The sequence below is a fragment of the Exophiala xenobiotica genome (genome assembly GCF_000835505.1).
Source record: "Exophiala xenobiotica strain CBS 118157 unplaced genomic scaffold supercont1.3, whole genome shotgun sequence".
Taxonomy (NCBI): Eukaryota; Fungi; Ascomycota; class Eurotiomycetes; order Chaetothyriales; family Herpotrichiellaceae; genus Exophiala; species Exophiala xenobiotica.
The window spans coordinates 1,576,464-1,597,165 of NW_013562492.1; the positions used below are offsets into that span (position 1 = coordinate 1,576,464).

The window sequence follows — 20,702 nt, forward strand, 5'->3', positions numbered from 1 at the left end:
AATTCTGACGGTGGGTTGCATTACCACGGCCGTCTTTCTCAAGCACAAACTCGAGCTCCGCTCGATGGTGCGCTATGCGCTTCTTGGCGAGCGAACGAGCAGCGTCTTGTGCCTTGTAGCGAGTGAGGTAGGGAGAGGTCGGGAGCTGAGACTCTCGGACATTGATGTCACAGCGTTCCTTCATTCGGTCGCACCGACAAAATCGCATCCTCTACTTCCGGACTGACTGGGGCTCTCGTCGCTTCGCACGTGAGATACAGGAGGAGGAGGAGGAGGAGGAGGAAGGAGGAGAACGGAGGGGATATGGGGGGGCTCTCTGGCGAGAGGAGGTAAAGGAGTCTTCCTACGATACGTAGGTGTCTCGTTCTCGCCGCCAAACGTTGCACCCAACCCGAGAGGATATGTCTTACTCAATGTCCGGGGGTATGTATTCAGGCTGTTCGTTGGCTCGAAGGACGACGTTGGTGTCAACGTGCTTCGTAACCTTCCTCGATAGGTAATAACCCCGGGTTGTCCACACGACTCCGAAGCGGGTCATGGGGTTATGGATCGGAAAGCAACTCTCGATCTCTTTCCGTGCTGCATCCGCATTTGACGAAAGCATGGCAAGTCGCAGATCCACCGGCATATCGGCAGAGAAGATCTTATCTGAGCCGCGAGGATACGCAGCTGAACAAGAGGCTTGCCTGGCTTGCTCGTCCAGTATTTCGAGTACTCGTCCTACCAACCGAGGAGGGTGCTTTGGGGTGCCACCACGACTTCGGAAGAAAATCACACGTCGGTTGTTGCAGTCCTGGCCTACCTCCCTTCTGACCAAGCTTGACGGTCTCCATGTTCTGACGTATCCACTCAGCTGGATGAATCGTAACGGTGCCTGAGCGGGAATATGATGGTAGGCTCCGAGTCTGCAGCTAGCATGGTCTGCATTCCATCGTGCACGAATTGCATCCTTGATTTGTTGTTCATTCCAATCAGTGTGATCCCTGCTGAGTTGGACTTTTGCCGACTTGACTGCACCAGCCGGCAGGTAATAAGTGCAGACATTTTCAACTCCAGCTGGGAAACGCAATCCCTAGGTGAGTACGGTATCAGTTGCCCATATCCCACTTCAGGGACAGGGTTGATCAAACATCCTGCCTGCGTAGAGGAAGACGAATGGGACACCACCGACGGTCTTTCTCACCACGTCCAGGCTCGTAGATCTGATGCAAGCTTCGCTTGAAAGATTCTTGGTCGAGATTTTCTCTTTGCGAGGGCCATATTCTTTGTCGACGCCGTAAGGTAGAATCTCCTTCATGAGACCTATGGGAACCATGGCATAGGCTTCAGCAGTTTGTTTGTCCGAATGTGAGGAGCGCATGGCTGTAGACTGGCTGTCACTGTAATATGTGCGTGTGCTCGGTTTCGGTGAGCCTAATTGGAGTGTCCCTGGAACATTCTGTACAACTCGGTCCATCTATTGGAGGTGAAAGTACCGCTCAGTTCGAAGATGTAGTGGTATATATATTCCACGTAGTGAGACTAGCCAGACCTAGATCATGCTTTGTGCTGGCTGCGCGTCAAGCTTGGAAAGGTGAAAGAAACGGAAAAGGAAAGGAAAAGGAAAGGAAAGGCTGAGGTCGCTCATCTCAAGGCTGCATCGTTTATGTCGGGCTTCTGGCATATGCCAGGGTGCTTGGCCCTGACCACATGAGAAGAACAGCCCCAGGCTTGAGGCGAGAAAATGGTATGCACATTGCCACTGTGGCCTTTGCGTCCGGTACGCGAGGAAGCAGACATGTACGTGGCCAGTGATAATGGACATCCGACAAAGACTATGTGCGGAAGGTCGGGAATGTTGACACCGGAATCGTAGAGCTTGCATGCGACAAGAACGCCATCTGAATGACCATGAATCCATCTGTGGACTTCAGTGCGTTCGGCCTGAGTATGGTCATTGTGGCTGACCTCAACGCGTCGATCGGTGACTGTTGCCTGAAGAACGGAGCAGAACGTTTCGGCTTCGGCTTTGGATGGAAGAAAGACGAGATGGGAGGCTTCTTGATCTCCCAATATTATTTCTCCTCTCCGCGCCTTATCCTTACCGAGGATGTAACCAGCCGGCAGAGCGCCAAAGATAGGCACAGGAGAAGGATGATGGCTGTAATAGCACAATGTGGATGGGCTGTCCCTGAACGTCAAAAGGAAGAGACGCAAATCTGTGGTCTCTTGTATCTGGCGAGGAGTCTTACCAACCAGCAGAGAAAGTCACCTGTCGATGGTACAGGGACCGAAGCAGAACCAGAATTAGAGGGTATGTGGTGTGTCGCGAGGTCCTCCATAAGATCTTCCAGCTCTTTGATGGCTTCTTCCGACCGCGCATCACCGCTATGTGGCAAGGATCCCACCGTCCGAGAGATAAGCGGTGATCTCTAGACGGCAGGCTTTCCACTCTCGAAGACCTTGAATTGATCCCCGGATCCGTTAGGTCCTCTTGATTCCCGTTCCAAGCCCACTTCACAGTATGGCTTATAAGGGAGCTGAGACGTTGAAATCCTGAGATTCGTGTCAAAGATGGAGGTGCGCAAACTGGTCTATGCACAGGCCGGCCTAATGCCACATGTGACAAAGAACCCTTAGTGGCCATGCTCCTTTTTGTATGGCCGTAGACAGTTGAGTACTTCAAATTTGATTCGATAGTCCACATTCTCGGTCAACACTGGTCGGTTCCGTATGGTCTTTGCAGCTATTTCCCACGGCACTGGACACCAAGGTGTGACCAGGTTTTGGAATTCGGTGTCTATAACCCAGGTAACATTCTTGTTTATTCACGTACAGCTCCTTCAGTCGACGTAGAGCTTGGAATTCTCTTCCAGACAGCCTTCCCGGCTCCAACGTTGGCCGAAGATTAAGTAATAGGCCGAGTGTAGAGGATTTTGAAGTGCTTAGGGAGAAGGAACGTAAAGACAGCACTCAGGAGATGCATCTGACATCAACAGGACGCTCACTTGATGGCTCGTTCCAGGCAAGGTTAATAGATTTGCAGAAGGGACACTTCTCTCCAATGACAGGTTTCCATGATCGGGTGATTCTCTTCAAACTCCACGAGGTTGAGTACTGGTGGAGGCCGAAGTTGAGGTTGTGCTATACCTTCAGGTGCCCATCGTGAAAGTGGTGATGCCAATGCTCTTGGATGAGACCGTTCGGAAGGGATCAGGAGATCGATGGAGTTTCGCGTCGTCTCCACCAGACCGAGGGGACTGGTTATTTGTATGTTGGCCAGGTGGTCTGTCGGATGTCACATGAGAGTCCGGACAATTCGAGTCGCTGGAACAATCAAACTTGTCCAGAAGAGGTTGAACTCCTGAACCAGACCCGGGAAGCTCTGGAAATCCTGTGACGCGCGGGTAGCGGATTGGAGTACTGTAGCTGTCGGCCTTCTGTACTGACACAGTTGCACGACCGAGTACTTTCGAAGTACATTCTCGAACACCAGATGCCAGCTCATCCTGGTTCCTACAATGTGCACCACCACATCGCTCACTGCACCCAACACTTCTCTGTCGTTGCCGCGATCGTCTTCGGATAATGCGTTCTCCATTCGGCTCTGCAAGTTGTCGCCGTGAATTGTAGTGAACTTCACCTTCAGCGGTCCTCCATTCGAGATTGCGTCGATGATGATTTGAGCGAAACTGATAGATCCCTTATCGAGTTCGGAGCTCACGTAGAATTTTCGACCGTGCAGATAGTAATTTGATCACAAGGAACGCTGTAGGGCGTGGAGTGAACCCACTGGGTCGATTCCTGGCCATTTCGGCGTCAACCTTTAAGGACTTCGTCATATTGTATCGGTACTTCATGATGTCGTATTTGTATTTCATGTTCGCTGGTAAAAAGGGACGATTTCCTGAGATCGAAACTGTTGGATGGATGCAAGCGAGGTGCTGGAGTATGCTGATTGAGATTATCGCACATGCTGGTCAACGACTCGTGACGTAGCAACAGGGCCACCCCGTGTAACGACACGACTCCCACACTTGATTCGAAATGCAGGCGATCGAGAGAGATCAGTGATAGTGCTGACTGTGAGGGGTGCTGAGTTGTTTGCTTCGATTGTTTTGCAGTATACTTAATTGGCCGAAAGACCAGCTGCAGCGCCTGAGGTGTACCTCGAACAAGGCAGCACACCTGCTTTCCACTGTTCGATTGCGTTGAACCGGGCCAATCCAGGTTCAGAGGGAGGCTCATGTCGGCGTTCCCGCCGCCGCCGATCCTGACCTGAACGATCGAGTATCCCTTGTGCTCCATCAGGCACCGGTAGAGCTTCTTGTCCGGACGTATGCCGAGACAGTCGGATCACCTCAGCGGCGTGTGTGGCGGTGCTTCGACGGAGGGTCGTATATATAGAACTAGGAGAAGTCAGTCATGCTGCCATAAGACGTACGTCGCCAACGGGTCTCGATAAGATGAAGCATGCCATTCAAACTCACTTTGTTGTCCCGGATAAAAACCACACAACAATGCCAGCCAACCTCTCCCCGCGCCAGTCGCCTTCTTAGGTCGGTCATAAGAGGTAGCTGCTTCCGCCGCGATAATCCCCGTATGTCGCGATATGCGGCAGTTTTCTCTGGATTGCCGGACGGTTGAGTCGCCCATGAGACAGATGCTGCCAGACTGTCGTACTTAGTCCGCGCACGTCTTGACAGCCTGACCGTACACAGTCGTTGCTGGCACCGAGCTCCCAGACGCGCTGCTTGCGACCGTACGAGCATACCTCCCTGTCAACCACCGTGGCCGTGGGGTACACCCGAGCCAATCTCCGAAGGTATGCCTGAATAGTGGTAGGTTGAGAAGTATAAGCTGCCGTCAAGATCAGATGGCTGGCTTGCTTGAAGCGCTGCGCCGCGACAATGTTTGAAGATCTACGCGGGGCCGTCTTCATGGCCACGGAAGCAGCCACCTTGGATGCGTCCTTCTCTGTTTGGCATTGGTGTTGTCGACCATAGGAGAAACACCAGGAGAAAGCCTGAGCTGGCGCGCTGGCGCTGGCGCAGAGTGGTGTAAGGGTGCGTCTGTTGCACCATTTCCTCGGGTTGGAAGTGTGAGATGGGAATAGATATATATAAAATGAAATGAAGCAATTGAGACTGCAAGCCAGAAGGCCCAGCCACCAACACTAGCACACCAAATGCAGAACGGAAGCAGGAGAAAATGATGGGGAGGAGATGGATATATATATTCAAGAGGTTTGAGAGATTCTGGAGATCGGTGAAGCTTCGGACACCAGCGCCTTCGCAATGTCATTCATCTGAAACAATGGGCAGCATCTGGCTCGGAATGGCGATGAGCCCTAAGGTTTCCATAGAAGACGGTGACACTCTTGAATGATAGTTAAGCGGAGCACGCAACAACAGATTCTCGGGAAAGCCGCGATCACGGCGAAGGAAAGGCAGCAAATTGAATGGCGCGGAAGTCGAGCACTGCGATACCATAGAGACTCTGAGACACTGGTGTTTCGAGATCGAGCGACTCGGCAAGAAATGTACAGTGAGTCATGTTCAAGGCTTGAAGTCTGCAATTGAAGGGACTTGACGAAAGCCATTCGATCTTGTCGAGGACGTGCGTGTGAGGCAGGCTGGTGCACTGTCAACCGATGTGACTGAGTGAAAGGAAGATGCGCGTGAAATTCAATTTCCACATTGCATCTCAGTGTGCGAAATTTGTCATCCGATATTCCCTGTTGTCTTATTTATACTGATATACTGTATGCGATGAAACATTCTCGGCTGCTGAGTCTCAGCGCAGCGGATCCATATGTGGCCTTATAGCAGATTGAGCTTTTTGGCTGGAAGCTGGCTGCATAGTCATCGCATGGCATAATCTCATCGCTGTTTTGCCGTTGGAAGTTTTCTTGTAGAACGTAAAATCAAGAACTTGAGATGAACCACAGCCGTCGTGCCCGGCAGACGCCCCTTGGAGGATGTTTCTCAAGAGAATGCTTCTCGAGGGAGCGATCTCGGAGGCAATGCGGTTTCCTCACCTTGCAAGAGACTGCTGCGCCTCTGCTCGTAAGCTCTCATCGTTCCAGTGCCCTCAACAGTTTCTTGGACCGTAACCGCATCGAAAACATCGACCTGGGTGCTGGCAAATTTCCTTGCGCTGACGCCTCGTTCGAATAGCAAATCCAGTTCTGCGAATGTGCGGCCGGCCGGCTCGGGCAGGCGGAAGTAGGTGTAAATGATGCAGAGGAAACAAATCCCGGCCCAGAAGAACCCGGCATAATTTTGCCAGTTCCATTCGCCCGGATTAAGCATGTACGGGGTTAGCACGGAGCAGACGATGCCAACGATGTTGTAACAGTTTCGACCCAAGACAACAGTCTTGATCTGCAGGCGGCGAGTGGAGAGTTCGGCGACCAGGGAATAGCAGACAGTTCCGACGGACAGCTGATAGCACAACGCCCACACCAGCATGATGGATCCTGTGGCAAGAGAAGCTTCCTTCCTGTGCGCGTCGGGGACAAGACCGAGAAAGCCTAGGATCTGCAAATCGTCAGAGAGCTGTACCGGCAATGACAGGAATAAAGGCTAAGACTCGTGCCTGAATGACACAGCTTTTTGGAGAAGGATACTTACGAGAAGCATGGAAAACAGTCCGCAAAGGCCATACAGATAAAGTGATCGTCTGCCGATACCACAGGTCATGAGGAACCACGCGCCAAACACGCCAGCCATGTTGATTCCGTACTGCCCAAGGGCGAAGTCGTATGATGTGGAAGGGTCCAGACCGGCTTGTTCGAGGAAATAGGTCGAGTAGCCCGAGAACGAATTGCCTGACAGGTTTTGAATCGCCCACACCATGCACACAATTTCAGTTCGTCGAAGATCTGTGCCCCTGAAACAATCCAAGTAGGAAGCGCCTCTGGTGATTTTCTCCTCAAGAGCCGTGGTGTGGACCATCATGTCGATTGTCTCGTCAGCATCGAAGTTGGTCTCCCGGTTCAGAGAGGTCAGACGGAGCAACGCTTTCTTAGCATCTTCGAGCCGACCTTTTCGAACAAGCCACCATGGACTTTCTGGGGCGAGTAAGATGCCGATAAAGAGCGGAACCGGCCACCTGCACAGGAATTAGCGAATCATGGCGAATAGATAGCAGAGAAGACATACATCCACTGCAGCGCGTACGGGATGCGATACGACCATTGATCTTGTCGAGGAAGCATGGATTTGATGACTCCAATGCCGATAACTTGCCCTAGTCCCCAGCAAAAGTTGACATAGGTGGTCAAGTATCCTCTGAGAGCAACGGGGCAGACTTCGCTGGCATAGGTGATGGTGAGCGTTTGAAAAATCTGACACTCTGTCAGATTTTGGACGTTATCGGAAGGCTAAAGAACTTACACCCCACGGAATGCCACACAAGATTTCTGCGACTTGCAATGCGACTACTGTCTGCGCAGTGAAGAAGACTGCCGTAAAGACGACGATCAACATCAGACATGTCATGACTGTGTAGCGATAACCGAAGCGTTCTGATACCCAACCATTGATGAATAGTCCGATAATTTCACCCACATTGGCACCGTTGCTGAGACCTGATTGCCAAGGTGCAGGTATTTGCCAGCTGCCATCCGGAAGCTGTTCGCCATACTTTCTCTGAAATTGTGGGAAGGCGTCTGAATCGTCAGAAGGCTTCCAGCGCGACAACAAGGGGCTAGGACGTACAGAAATTGCTCAGCAGACATACGTCGTATCCCTCCATAGCGATACAGGTTGAGATCAACATGCTCCAGCCCACAGCCTTGGGATACAATTTGATACCCTGCCACAAGCTCATGTTGTGCTCCTTCTCGGTGGCCCTGGAGGCATTGGCAACCACCTCGTCCACATGTCTAGTGTGAGGGAGGTGGTCCTTTTCCGGAAAATGGAGTGGGTTTTCTGGGGTGCCTTTGGACGGCCCACGAGCAATGGTGTCCTCTTCGATCGCCTTCTCAGCCATGCTTGTGGCTATCCTTCTTCTCGTCCGTTGATATTGGTGGGTTGTCCGACCCTATGGGCCGCTGAAATTTGAAAAAGTTATCGATGAGCGACCAGAGGCCCAAGACTACGAGAATCGCAGGGCCCCACGTGCTGGACGTGCGATGCGCCGAGCCCAATCGCAGAAAAGGTCTGTTAGGGTGCCAGGCCCGAAACAATGAAATGAGGTGGTAGTGGGAAAGCGTCCCCGCGCTGGTCGTCTGCCCAGCTGCTCTTTATATCTTTGCGACTGGGGACCCCACGGAGAATTTGACGGGCTTTATCTGCACAGGGCAGGGAACCGACCTCGGTGCGTCTGACGGTGTAGATTTGGGGAAAGGTCGAAAGGATTTGCTACTGCACCAGAGCCACGGGAAGAAAATCAGATGGAAAGTAGGTACACTTTTGCGTACTGTTAGATTGATCTGCTGTCACGCGGGCAGAGATTGACCGGCTTGCATCTCCACCCTATCCAGGAGATGGTTGACATTCAGACGGGACCAGTCAAGAGGAGGAAAAATTCAGGTCGTTCTTGTGTCTCCATTTTATCGTCATTGTCGAGTGGTTGGAATCGCCCATACTAGGATCCGTGTAGGAATTAGCTTGGGTGGAGGTAAGAGGGCAAGGTAGTATCGTCGGCATCATATGGAATGATTTTCACCCACGGTTCGGCAATTGCTGACTAGCAATGGCAGTGATCTAAATGGCTGGCATCGGTTACTCACACCGATGTTCTTCGTCTGCTGTCTCTGGTCAGAATACCACGAAAACTGTAAGCAGAGGGTAGATTATGCCCGGCTTGACGAGTTGGATGCAAGTGAATGCCTTCATGGTGGCGGGTGGGAAGTGGGAAGGAAATGAGGCCAACTCCACCAAGACGCGTAAAAATTGACACGATGGGAAATCAATCTAATGGTCTTCTAGAACAAACCGTCTTCTTGTGCCGCTGAACATTACAGGTCACGCATCAGAATCGCACAAGCTCTTTAGTATGGTAATTCATCGACGTTGATATCTGGGTATGCCTAGTCCCACTGGACAGTAGAAGAAGCTCCGATGAAGGCTTATTAGAGGCTCCAAGCACTTTCCCGGCTTGTGCTTCGGGTGTCTTGGAAGGCGCCACAGGGCACACAATCTTGGCCTGCACCAGCCTCGCTGCGCTGCTGTAACTTACTGTAGCACACTCGCACTGTTCTCCGTAGGCGGATGACGGCGGATGATGGCGGGGCCCAAGCACATCTGCCCTGCCGAGGCAAAACTCGCACAAATGGTCACGATGGTCAATCGATGGCGGCTCATATTTTTTATTCCTCCAAGCGCCGCGGATGATGTTGAGTACTCCCAGCCTAGAATGAAAGCAACCTTGAATCAGATAGACCCACGAAATATATAAAAAAGAAGGTCGTATTAAATATCCTGCATCTCAGGGTGAAGATTGAAGCTGAACGCCTATCATAATCGTCCGATATACCATAAGCACTATGATACTCCATATGCTCGCAGACTCGCAGTGTAACATTCATAGATCGCCATCTCGCTTGCTGTCAATTCGTTCACACAGTCCCACTGATCGCCCCAAAAGCAGGTCCGAGAAGCTGCGCCAATGTATCTGTACCTTGCAGCAACATCGTGTCCTTCTGCTCAACACCACAAAATTTCAGACTTGCTTCTCAGGTGTGGTATCAGGTCACACCAAGTGTATGACGTCGCTCAGGACTGACCCATGACTTCTATGCCTGCCCCGACTTGAATGACCGGCCTGCTGGGCAAAGTGCTGCTTGCCTTCCTTTTCTCTGTCGTCCTCGCCTTTCTCTCGCCGTCGTCCGGCAGCTTCAGGTCCAGTGATGTTACAGGATTGTTGAGAAACAATGCGTCAAAGCGTGTCCGACGACAGAGGAGTTCGGCTTCTTTCTGCAACATGGTTGAGTCCACCTTCAAACCGAAATCCATCAGATAGCAGAAGGTGATCTCGAGTCGACCTAGCTCGCCTTCGGAGACGCCGCCAACCTTGCTAAAGCGGGCGTGAGGCCAGCAGAGATCTTCCAGTGCCTTCATGGCTACTCTCAGGCATGCCAGAAGCAAACGGTGTACATTTCGTGGTGTCACTGGTACGATCTTCTCATGCACCGCCAGCCGCGTAATGTACACCGAGGAAGCCAGATAAACGGCAGTCGACAGCGGGCAGTATTTGTGCATGCGCATGAGGTAGTCTTCGGTCGAGATTGGCGGAGGGCGTTTCGAGTAGAATTTCCGTGCCAGAGCTCCATGCTGGAGATAGATGGGTTGCGCATGAGCGCCAATGATATTTGCAGCCGACATAGGCTCATGTGCTTGTGCTTCAGGCGAACCGATCGGCGTCTTCACAAAAACTACTCCGTCAATGTGTTCTTGCTCCTGCTGGCCCGGCGCTCGCAGCCCGTGGAAGTTCTCTTTCTTCGTTGTAGGGGTCGGGGTGCCCGGCGTACTCGACTCGCGTAGCTTGGACAATGGACGTGCCGGAGAAGCTCCCCGGCTACGTGCCGGAGGTGTAGGAGGAACGTCGCCGGTCAGTTGGACCAGAGAGTCGACGCTGCGGCATAGCAGCTTCAAAGCTTGCACGGCCTCAAGCTTGAAGATGTCGACATTCTCGGGCGTGATGCCATCTAGACCTTCCGGAGAAGGGCTCTTAGCTGGAGGAAAGATGCCTTTGTCGTTCTCAGGCTGTGGAGGTGCAGGGAGCTCCGGCGTGGGCTGTGTACATGCTTCCTGCTCTTTCTGGCCTGGTTGCCCTTCAGGCTGGCTCATGATTTAGTATTTTTTAAATCTCTTCCTCTTGTTCACCCTACTTCGATCATGAGCGCAGATAAGGCTGAAGCTGTGTGTCTGGTTCGTGGCTGGCAGGTAGGCTGCCACATGGTCGGGCGCGCGTCAAGGCGGGGACTGTGCTCCAGTAGCAACGATGCAGAGTGCTTTCTTCGTGCTGTTATGTACGAGTGCTGGGAGACAGGATTCGGGAAACCTGTCAAGGATGGAATAAGACGTTTGATGTTTGCCGCAGCTGCAGGGTCAACTGTCGTGAGGCGAGGCGGAGGGATCAGCTTTGACTTTTGGCTAATTGTAGCTGTCTGGGTGGCTGTAGCACTGATGATGAGCGAAGCACGGAGCAGCAACCGAGAAGCAGAGAGCCAACACCTTTCACAAACATGGCCAGCAGGTGTCCAGTGCACAAATAATAGATGATCATTAATTTATATTAGGTCGCACCACTTCGTCCAAGAGACGCCAGATCTCTCTCCCGACCACGGCCGCGATGGAAAAAGGTCAACATGTCACGCGCCTTTCTGTAAAACCAGATCTGGATGGGGCTTCGAACGGCGAAATTGAGTATGCCACCATGCCACTCACCTGGGCTGCCACTCCACCAGACATTTGGATCCTCTTTATTAGTCATTTTGCCCCAAACATTGCACTGCATGGCCACCCTGCGTAACCACCAGGCAGTGATTCTGTGGGAATCGAACAGGCCTTCGTGGGTAGGGATTCAGGCTTTGATAAACACCCTTAATGGTCTTCCCAGTCACTGAGGAGTCTCCGCTCGACCGTATGTGTTCTTCTGTCCTACGGAGTACTGTGGTAAACACTTTCAGAGATGTGTTTGATGACATAATCAGATTCAAGTGGAACGACGAGACGACAACTGAGTTGCTCGGATCAAGTCGACGGACCACTGACGATTTATGGCTCATCTACCGAAACATGTATGCAGCAATGCTGCAACCCCAACTAAGTCGCCTGGTAGGTGCCTGGTAATCATTGGCTGCCAGGCATGATGGAACATGACTTCTGCGTCGCACCCTTAATGTGTCCACCGATTTGAGGATTGTCATTGCAGGTTGCCTTGCGGAGATGTGTCTGCCCACCAGCGGCCATTTCGGTAACCGTCCAAAGATGGTAAACCCTGAATCCAGTTCGGTATGAACATAACCTTCTTTGCCGAAGACCCAAACAGCCAGGAGAATCAGCCATCATCCAATTTGGAGCCACGCGTTGACCCCAGCTCAGTCAGCTCACTGCCGCCATGGTCGAGATCAAATTTATCGATCGACGTAAATGCCACCGGGTTGTACCTATGCAGGTACTTTGCCTCGGAGCAGGCCGAACAGGAACTGAATGTGAGCCAACTCAAGCTGTTAGAAGTTCCACAGCGCTGATTTCCGGGAGCAATGCGCAGAGCCTTGCAACAACTTGGCTACCACGAAACGTATCATGGTTTTGCTAGCGCCTTCGAGACACCACTCGACAGTCAGATGTGGTTAGAGGCCTGTAACGCAAAGTTCAAAGGGAAAGGAAAGCCATTCAACCGTCATGATTGGGATCAGCTCCTGGGACATTGTCAGGTTGACTTTTGATCTGCTGATGCCGTCGAGAGCCATCACTGATTACGACAGGCTGTAACGGACGCCCCTGCTATGTGCTTCGGCCCAGAGCTCATAGAAGCTTATCCAGAGGCCAAAGTCATCCTCACGAACCGAGACGTCGACTCATGGCACAAGTACGAGCTCCGTCGTCCATCCATATCAATGCTGACGTGGCGCCCTGAATAGATCATTCACCGAAGCCGCCGTCGCCCCGTTTTATTCCCTCCCCGGCAGGATCACTGGGTTTATCACATGGGCCATGAACTCGCCTTTCAAATATGGCCAGCCAGTGTGGAAAATGGTACTCGAGGATTTCTTCCATATCAATCCACACGCTCCAAATGGCATCGATACGAGTGCTGCAAAGGAAGTGTACAGACAGCACTATGCGCAGATCAGGAAGCTGGTGCCCAAAGACAGGCTTTTAGAGTATCAAGTCCAGGATGGATGGGAGCCCCTTTGCAAATTCCTCGGCAAGGAAGTCCGTGATGCCCCATTTCCGCGAGGCAATGAAAAAGCAGATCTCCACGAGAGAATTGAAGCGTACAGTCGGGCACAAGCTAAGATGCTCGGGATGAAGTTGGCTCAATTCGTCGGTATTGTCCTGGTAGCTTGGGCGGTGAAAAGATGGTTCAGCCAGTAAAGCTTGTTGTAGTATCTCTGACGATGCTTACCTTGGAGGAATACGCTGCGGGATGACTATTGCTTCAGCTGAACACGATGCTCCTCGCCAAACTTCGGGTCAAAGATATTCCGTCCCACACGTTGTGAGATGACGAGCCCAGAAGAACAAACTGTCGTTCCAGCTCACTCTGCGCTTTTTCCCTTTCTTTGCGCGAGCGAAACATTGGATAACCTTGCACCAAAGATGCTATCTTACGCTGCTTCGTCCGCCTTAACGCCAAGCCATCAGGCAACAAGTCCAGATTCCAATTGTCTCGTATACAGCTGAGGCTACCCCTCCTCCAAGTAAGACCTGGAAGCCAATGATACGAAAGCATGTTCAGCCAGCCTGATGATCCATGTCAGTCACTGCTGGGCAGCTGAAATGGAGGAGGAGCTCATATACGGGCTGTGGGAAGGAGCGGTCTTGTCAGTACTACTTGTTTGATCTCACTTCACCCTTCTTCCCATCTCCAAGCAGACTTGCATCCCATAAGTACCTATCCTTAGTCTTGTCACGCAAACCAGCTTCTTGAGAGGATGCCACCTTCGGCTCCTTACAAACGCCTCATCGTCCTCTGCGATGGTATTCTTTCCTCGCCCAAGTCCCGATCCAGGCGTGCTGATCGAGCCTTTCGGGTTTTGTAGACAAGCAGCTTTCAGATCTGCGCGTCGATATGTCTGGTGCTGACCGTTTGAGCTAGGAACATGGCAGAATATTTTGTCTGGCAACAAGAACGATTATCCAACCAACATAGCCCGGTTCTCGAGAGCTATAAGCCCAGTCGCGATCATCAACGACAAAGACGACCAAGAACGCGAAGTTGAGCAGATTGTCTATTATCAACCCGGTGTTGGCACCGGCATCGGTGACAAGTATCGAGGTGGTAAGGCACATTGATTCCGCGTCCTAATCGCATTCCCTCTGACATCTACTTTGGGTGTACACTAACCGGTCAATACTTGACTAGGAGCATATGGTGCTGGTCTCTCAGCCAATATCCGCGCAGCCTACGGTTTCCTAGCTCACAACTACGACCCCAATCCTGGTGATGAGATCTTCTTCTTTGGCTTCTCCCGTGGCGCTTATACCGCTCGAGCGATTGCAGGAATCGTCACCAAACTGGGACTCTTGACAAAGCGAGGAATGGATTACTTTCCCCAAGTCTACGACGAATTTAGCAAAGACGGCAGTAGGAAGCCGGATTTCGATTTCTCAGACGGACTTCGAAAGAAGATTGGCAATCAAGTGGTCGAAAGTGCTAAAAATGCCATCAAAATCGTTGGCGTTTGGGAGACGGTCGGCTTTCATGCCGAAGGGATGTTAGGAGAGTCTCTCGAATTCCACAATGCGGAGCTTTCAAACCGCGTAGCCTATGGCTACCATGCCCTTGGTCTCGACGAACGGCGAACTCCCTTCAAACCGACACTGTGGCAATGGCCCAAAGGGTACGAAGTCAGGACGGATGGTAAAGGGCTGCAAGGCATGAAACAACTGTGGTTCTCCGGCGTACATAGTGATGTCGGCGGAGGTCACTACGACCCTGCTTGTTCCGACATCAGTCTCGCTTGGATGCTTGCACAATGTAGCAAGGACAAGAAGCTGGCGTTCACTGACGAAGACCCCCGGCGTCCCGATGACCCTGACGAGTACTATCTTCTACCGGACCGGATGAAGAAAAATACCATGACCGAATGGACCTCGTTGAAACACCAACCGGAAAACGACCCTAAGGACTCGCTGTATGACAGTATCACTGATTATATTGGGGGAATCTTTAGTGAAGATCGCAAGGCGTTCCCATTGGAACGAACCAACGAACGAATTCACCGATCAATTCGGAATCGAGATCTGAAGGCCTGGCGTTGCCCCATGCTTGATGGCAAGAATCAAGGGAATAGCTGGAGCTTGAAGGTGCCGAGTAAACAGGGAAATGTGCTCATGGAAGCGGAGCCAGATCAGGAGGCGGATGAAATCGAGAACAAGTACATTGGCAGAATTCGGCCAGCGCCAGGCTCCAAGGGTGCGCAGAACTGAGATTGAACTTGGGAGAGACTGGGCATGGAAATTATGTGATGGTGATTTTTCGTCACCCCGGAGTGGTAATTCTTACACAGCAAGCGTTGACAGGTAGCATTAATGACCAATATTCTTCCTTTCTCATCCTTTCCAATCATTTTCCTTGTACGGTAGTTATCGCTTGCCAGAAAGACACTCATGATTGGCTTGAAGCGGGAATATTCCATGGGGATTCATATTCCAAGCGAGCATCGGTCTCGAGCTTAGACTCCGTTGAGATTCCAATTCAAGCGAGCGGTTTCTGGGTCGATGCCAAAGAGAGAAAGCTCTTCCTGAGATAGACGAGGTTGTCTCCTCCCTCGACGCTCGACGCCCGGCGGCTGTCGATGTGGGTTGTTGCGGACATCACGCGACGTCCGAGTGTGAAAGCCGCAGTATTTGTCGATGTCTTCCTGCGTGGTTTTCCAGCCGCTGAAGAAATTGACGAATGCTGTAATGTCAGTGAGGCGTTCTTGTTCGCGACGGGTGTGGTTGGGACGGTCGGACGTTCTGATCTGGAGGATGGCGTTTAGGATTTCTTCGCGCTCCTTTGTGGTGCGTGGTTGGGAGGCGCGGGATACATCTAGGATGTCTTCTCGCTCCTTGCTGGTGGTTTGTGGTTGTTGAGCTCGAGCTATCAGGGCGTCGAGATTCGGTGGTGATGGTTTTGGTTTGTCGTCGTTGGGAGACTTCTGACTCGTTGCCATCATCGGAATCAGTTGCGGATATACTAGTGGTGGATTGTGGTTCAAGTCGACCGGCCATTCTCATTGCTTCCTCATGTGCCTCTTTGCCGAATTGTGCTTGGAAGGCTATCAATTCATCGGCATCGCTTACGGATAGTGTGGGTCTGTTCTCGTCGTAGACTTCCCCAGTAAGTTTCTTCTTGAGTATTGCCTTCTGGCGCTTGTCTGCGGCCGTGACGCGTCGAGCTTTTTTGACCATAGGCATAGTAACTAAGGTATATACTACGTAGGTAGTATGTTCTGGATTAGGATGAAGCCCCTGCTCCTAGACAGCAGGTAGTAGTACCAGTATATGGAGGATGAAATGAAACCGCTACCTCCAGACAGTAACATACTTGTACCTCAATTATAGTGATCACCCTCATCGAGTTGCGCAAACCCATGGAATAATGCTTGCAATACATTCAGGACCTGACGTCGGGATGCGCGTGGGTGGTGTTTCATAATGTAAACAGATCAACATGCGCTGAGGGACGAGGCTGAACGCGTCTTGGGAAATAGCGGCAGATTCCATGCCTGTGGTGATGCGCAAGGGGAGTCTTGGAGAGTCTAAATAACTCTGGTGTTAACTTAACTTAGAGCACAGCGGGAGCAGATTCCTTGGTAGTCAACAAGGTCAATAAGCTTGTCTGAACACTTGATGCAGCCTCGTACGAGGAGTAGCGGAAGCGCCCATCATCGCCTATTATTCCAACACATATCTGACCTTTATTTAGGTAGAATTGGTGGCTTGAGGTCCGAGACAAGTGGCCCCCCCTCGCCCTCCACCAAGGGCCGAAGGGCCGGCCCATCTCCCCATCATTCCCCTGAAGCATGAATGCCATAGGCTCATTGGGCTTCCTTCAGCCTCAATGGCCCCCAAATCTTTCCACCGGTTGCACTTGATGTCTGGGAAGCTATCTGCGGGTGCCCAGGAGGCTGAGACGGGTTTACGAGGAGGCACCTGACCATGTGTCTGCCTTTTCAGCTCTTCACGACCATGTTTGTACCCTCGAGCATCGTCTGTCCTGGGGGACTAATGAGCACGAGCGCCGTCATTTTCGCCATCTAAGCCTACATCATCATGCCTGGCAACGCTACCACTACCACTACTCACCCGAGAAATGAGCTCTTCGATCTCGATAATGAGATTTCATTCGGTAGATGCGACGCAAGACTGAGGTTGTCAGGCACCGAGAACTTCATCGTGCGGTTCAATAGTGACGGAGCAAATTGCGCGGTCGATGTCAAAGAGGACGAGGCTTTGAAGTGGCTACAGCGGGAGAATCGTGCTGATCATCAAGCCGTATGGCTGAATTTCTGGGCGTCGTCGTTGCAGAAACGCACCATCACAGCAGTCGCAAAGAAGTATGGCCTATCGCCACGATTGACAGGGCTACTATTCCCTGCGACGGCCAGTGCACCCTCGACAACAGGCAACGCCTCGACAGGGACTATTTCAAATGGAGCTGTAGCTACACCCGGCACCACGAAAGACTCCCACTTGACCGACCTCGAAAAAGGTGCAACTCGGCCTATGCGAACACCACAGCCGGACTCGGCCGGATCAGCCAGCTCGAATCGTATGAACTTTGGCAACGTCGTCACTGATCTGTGGCATTTCTGTTCGGTCGATTTCGGCCGCCATTACATCTACGTCGGCTACAATGCCCTGTTGCCCGGAGCCGAAAACACCCACAAGAGCAAACCATCTGGACAACGGATCTGGACGTCCTTACTTCTCTGTGATGACGGTACCATCATCTCGGTCTTTGAGCGGCCTACCATGCCAACGCCAGAAGCGCTTGAACGGACGCGGTTCAACGTGCTCAACGTGTTCAAGCATCTATCCTCGTTACATGACCAGGATGACGCGCAGGATGCCTTGATGAAGGTCCGAGTACGGTGGAACGAGCACTCAGCCAAATCCCGAACGGGCTATTCGGAGACCGAAGCAGCAAGCCTCTTGTTCTACTACCTCTTTGACGACTGGCTATCAACGTATAGGCTTATCGCCCGCCAAGAACATCCCTACCGAAAGAATCTGGAGAAACTGAGGGAGCAGATGTTGGAAGCGGCAGATGTGTCTCTGATCCAGCAGGTGCATGATGTTGGACGACAGTTGACTGTTCTCAAATTGATGTACCAGGGTTATGAGCTGATCGTGTCTCGCTTACTGCATCGCCAACGGGCCGTAACGCAAGCGGAGATCATGTCCATGTCCCCTGCAGATCCTAGACGCTTCCATACCGTCCAGACGTATCATGAGACGCCTGCATCACAGTTGGACCAGAGCCATCTCACGATCCTCGACGAGGACTCCAGTCTAAGCGTCAAGTTGAGCTTGTCGGCAGTCGTTCGGTTTGAAAGATTGCTTGACCGTATCAGGTTATACGCGCTGACGGAGATCGAGGAGTGCTTAAAGGAGAAAGAATCACTGGTGTTCATGGTAAGTTTCTTTCGGGCCAGTCTCCGGCCAATTTTGCTGACGCACTTCAGAACTTCAATTTGGTCACCCTGAAAGAGTCTCAAGCGGTCGAAAGGCTCACTCGAACGACAATACTGCTGGCCAAGGCGACCATTCTATTTCTTCCAATCAGTCTGATGACGGCATATTTTTCCATCCAGGTTGGAGATATCGCAAAGATATATAGCCTGAAGACATATTGGCTGTGTTTCTTGGTTGTTTCCGTTCTGTCGATTGCCTTCTTGGGGGCATTTGGATTCTACACCCACACTGTCGAGGGCAAGACTATTTACAGGTCGGTCACGAGGATGATCCTGGATGTTTTCAAGGGGAAACGGAAAAGGCAATGAAATGTCTTGATTACTACGTAGTATCACGAGTCAGTTGATTTCGACCAAGGCGCCATCTCGCGTTTGGACTTGTCCCATTTATACACATCACCTTCACCGACATTGTATCGGTAATAGTTCTCGGTGCCGGCGGGTATCATTGCTCGCCGCAGGGTAATGTTGATCCGCCCTTTGTCAGCTTCGCCGCCTTTCCGCTTGGGGATGCTGTGAAGCCAGTTCGATTGGGTTTGGCCACGCATCAGGATCATGTCGCCACTGGCCAACTGTATCTTGATGTCTTTGGTCTCGAGTTTAGGCTCACCTTCTTTGGGGGGTTTATGCTTCATCAGAAAGTCACGCTTCGCGCCCAGTGTGAAGGAGGCAATGGCCGGATCCGTGCCGAGAAAGCGCTCGTCGTCGCTGTGGAACGAGATGCTGTCGCTTCCCGAGGCGTAATAGTTGACTAAGCAGAAATTGAACTTGGTATTGGTGTTCGCTTCGGTCACTCGGCGCAGAAAGTCAAGGCATTCGGGGATGGGCCGCGGATTGCATTTATATTTATCCTTGCGAACGGTTTTGGACGGGTCAGATGCCTCAACGATCCTGGCCCCGTCGTCCACGAAGCGGCTTGTCGCGTCAATGCCGAAGACGCTGGTGAAGCGCGGGGTGTTGATGAGAGTTTCCTTGCCGAAGCGCTTGATGGTGTACTTGACGCGATAGAAGAAGAGCTCGGCGCGGAGAAACTCAAAGATTTCGCGCTCGATGGCTTTAGGGATGAAAGGCTGGAAGTATAGCAGGTCGAGATGCGGTTGATCTTTGATCTCTTTGCCTTGCGCTGTCACGAGAAGTTCGATTTCATCAGCTATGTGCTCTGGAAAATGGACTATGGGCCAAGGATATGTCGCATGGTTGGTTCTCTTGGTTGGTGCAGATACAGCTGTGGCAATGGGAGAGCTGTCGACCCGGGGCTTTTTGGGGCTTGGTGCCCGGATGAAGAAGGTGTCGAGAGTGCGTTTGGACATCTTCGAGGCGGCAAGGATGTCGACGGCAAGGCTAATGACAACGAGAGTATTTCAAACACTACCTGTTACCACAGTATTGTTGTACTCATAGTACTACTGTCTTGCTGTGTGCCTCTGTACTGACGGTACTTTGGGCTGATGTCTTGACGTCACTATTTGGTGTCGATTCAAGCTTCGACGCGTCAACGCGTTCGTGACGCGGTGACCAAAAGGGCAATTCTGCCGGTGAGCACGATGCACAGCACCTAGGTGCACAGTACTCCGTCCTCTCAAGCATGTACCATGTCGGGCGCGTGGTGGTGAAGCCTCCTTTTCCACGGCAGTTCCTTATCGTGCACGGTTGTGCTAACTCCTAGAGACACCATGGAATATTCCCGATGACGCTGCAGGACCATGTTCTCTCTGGGATGACAACGTTGACCAAGTAGCAGGTGAAGCCTCGAGCGACGGTTTCAGGACAGGTGACCGTGTACCACATCGATCCTCTTTGACACTCTGAACGACGTAACGCGAACATGTGCCCGAGCTGTGGACACAAGGCTTCTGGGCTTGCCACCATGATCTCCACCGTCAGAGCCATGGGACAGCGCACAGGGAGCTTGGACACCCACGATGCCCCTCGAGAACCCCGATCTTGTCCGTCTCCTCCAAAGAGCCGTTAGAGGCAGTTCTGTTAAAGGTGTCGATAACACTACGCTTTCTGAGACAACTTGGATCCATTGTACAGCAACGATCTGCACCGCTTGGGATCAGCGTCTCTATCCGCATGGGAACATGTGCATGTGCCGGGACTAGCAAGCAACGGATCAGACAATCATTGGAGTGAACACGGCGGCCTAAATCACTCATGGCCAGGCAATGAGCAAAAACCCACTGAGTACCCCTCAATTGGAACTCGACGGCTTCACATCTGCAAGAGCTAGACAGCAGGAGACATTTTCACCCTTTCAAGGCACATTACTGGTGGTCAGAGCGACGTGTCGGGTTTTTGCAACGCGTAAATCATGGGACGGACGGTCCTCATTCGAGTGCAGCAGAACAAATGC

General features: G+C 51.9%; 9 protein-coding genes across 9 annotated transcripts; 4 read left to right on the forward strand and 5 right to left on the reverse strand.

The window, feature by feature from the left end:
- Positions 1-406: 406 nt before the first annotated feature.
- On the reverse strand, positions 407-1,360 carry PV05_04781 (uncharacterized protein; the record flags this gene model as incomplete). Its single annotated transcript, XM_013461228.1, has 2 exons — positions 407-1,072; positions 1,184-1,360. The coding sequence occupies 2 exons, from the start codon at positions 1,358-1,360 to the stop codon at positions 407-409; spliced, it is 843 nt and encodes a 280-aa protein (XP_013316682.1).
- Positions 1,361-1,890: 530 nt separating this feature from the next.
- On the forward strand, positions 1,891-2,415 carry PV05_04782 (uncharacterized protein; the record flags this gene model as incomplete). The annotated part of the gene is made up of 1 exon (XM_013461229.1): positions 1,891-2,415. One exon carries the CDS (start codon positions 1,891-1,893, stop codon positions 2,413-2,415), a length of 525 nt encoding a protein of 174 aa, XP_013316683.1.
- A 2,883-nt stretch (positions 2,416-5,298) lies between these two features.
- Positions 5,299-8,862, reverse strand: PV05_04783 (uncharacterized protein). The gene is made up of 5 exons (XM_013461230.1): positions 7,704-8,862; positions 7,380-7,654; positions 7,146-7,330; positions 6,615-7,095; positions 5,299-6,521 (listed from the first exon to the last, which is right to left on the reverse strand). The coding sequence occupies exons 1-5, from the start codon at positions 7,975-7,977 to the stop codon at positions 5,967-5,969; spliced, it is 1,770 nt and encodes a 589-aa protein (XP_013316684.1). The 5' UTR covers positions 7,978-8,862; the 3' UTR covers positions 5,299-5,966.
- A 429-nt stretch (positions 8,863-9,291) lies between these two features.
- Positions 9,292-11,259, reverse strand: PV05_04784 (uncharacterized protein). Its single transcript, XM_013461231.1, has one exon. It carries the CDS (start codon positions 10,776-10,778, stop codon positions 9,705-9,707), a length of 1,074 nt encoding a protein of 357 aa, XP_013316685.1. The 5' UTR covers positions 10,779-11,259; the 3' UTR covers positions 9,292-9,704.
- Positions 11,260-11,460: 201 nt separating this feature from the next.
- On the forward strand, positions 11,461-13,488 carry PV05_04785 (uncharacterized protein). The gene is made up of 4 exons (XM_013461232.1): positions 11,461-12,145; positions 12,195-12,370; positions 12,422-12,525; positions 12,578-13,488. Exons 1-4 carry the CDS (start codon positions 12,052-12,054, stop codon positions 13,032-13,034), a joined length of 831 nt encoding a protein of 276 aa, XP_013316686.1. The 5' UTR covers positions 11,461-12,051; the 3' UTR covers positions 13,035-13,488.
- On the forward strand, positions 13,468-15,183 carry PV05_04786 (uncharacterized protein). The gene is made up of 2 exons (XM_013461233.1): positions 13,468-13,941; positions 14,026-15,183. Exon 2 carries the CDS (start codon positions 14,202-14,204, stop codon positions 15,090-15,092), a length of 891 nt encoding a protein of 296 aa, XP_013316687.1. The 5' UTR covers positions 13,468-13,941; positions 14,026-14,201; the 3' UTR covers positions 15,093-15,183.
- A 154-nt stretch (positions 15,184-15,337) lies between these two features.
- On the reverse strand, positions 15,338-16,064 carry PV05_04787 (uncharacterized protein; the record flags this gene model as incomplete). The annotated part of the gene is made up of 2 exons (XM_013461234.1): positions 15,338-15,805; positions 15,951-16,064. The coding sequence occupies 2 exons, from the start codon at positions 16,062-16,064 to the stop codon at positions 15,338-15,340; spliced, it is 582 nt and encodes a 193-aa protein (XP_013316688.1).
- An 858-nt stretch (positions 16,065-16,922) lies between these two features.
- Positions 16,923-18,736, forward strand: PV05_04788 (uncharacterized protein; the record flags this gene model as incomplete). Its single annotated transcript, XM_013461235.1, has 2 exons — positions 16,923-18,287; positions 18,338-18,736. The coding sequence occupies 2 exons, from the start codon at positions 16,923-16,925 to the stop codon at positions 18,653-18,655; spliced, it is 1,683 nt and encodes a 560-aa protein (XP_013316689.1). The 3' UTR covers positions 18,656-18,736.
- Positions 18,679-19,656, reverse strand: PV05_04789 (uncharacterized protein; the record flags this gene model as incomplete). Its single annotated transcript, XM_013461236.1, has 1 exon — positions 18,679-19,656. The coding sequence occupies one exon, from the start codon at positions 19,654-19,656 to the stop codon at positions 18,679-18,681; it is 978 nt and encodes a 325-aa protein (XP_013316690.1).
- Positions 19,657-20,702: the final 1,046 nt, after the last annotated feature.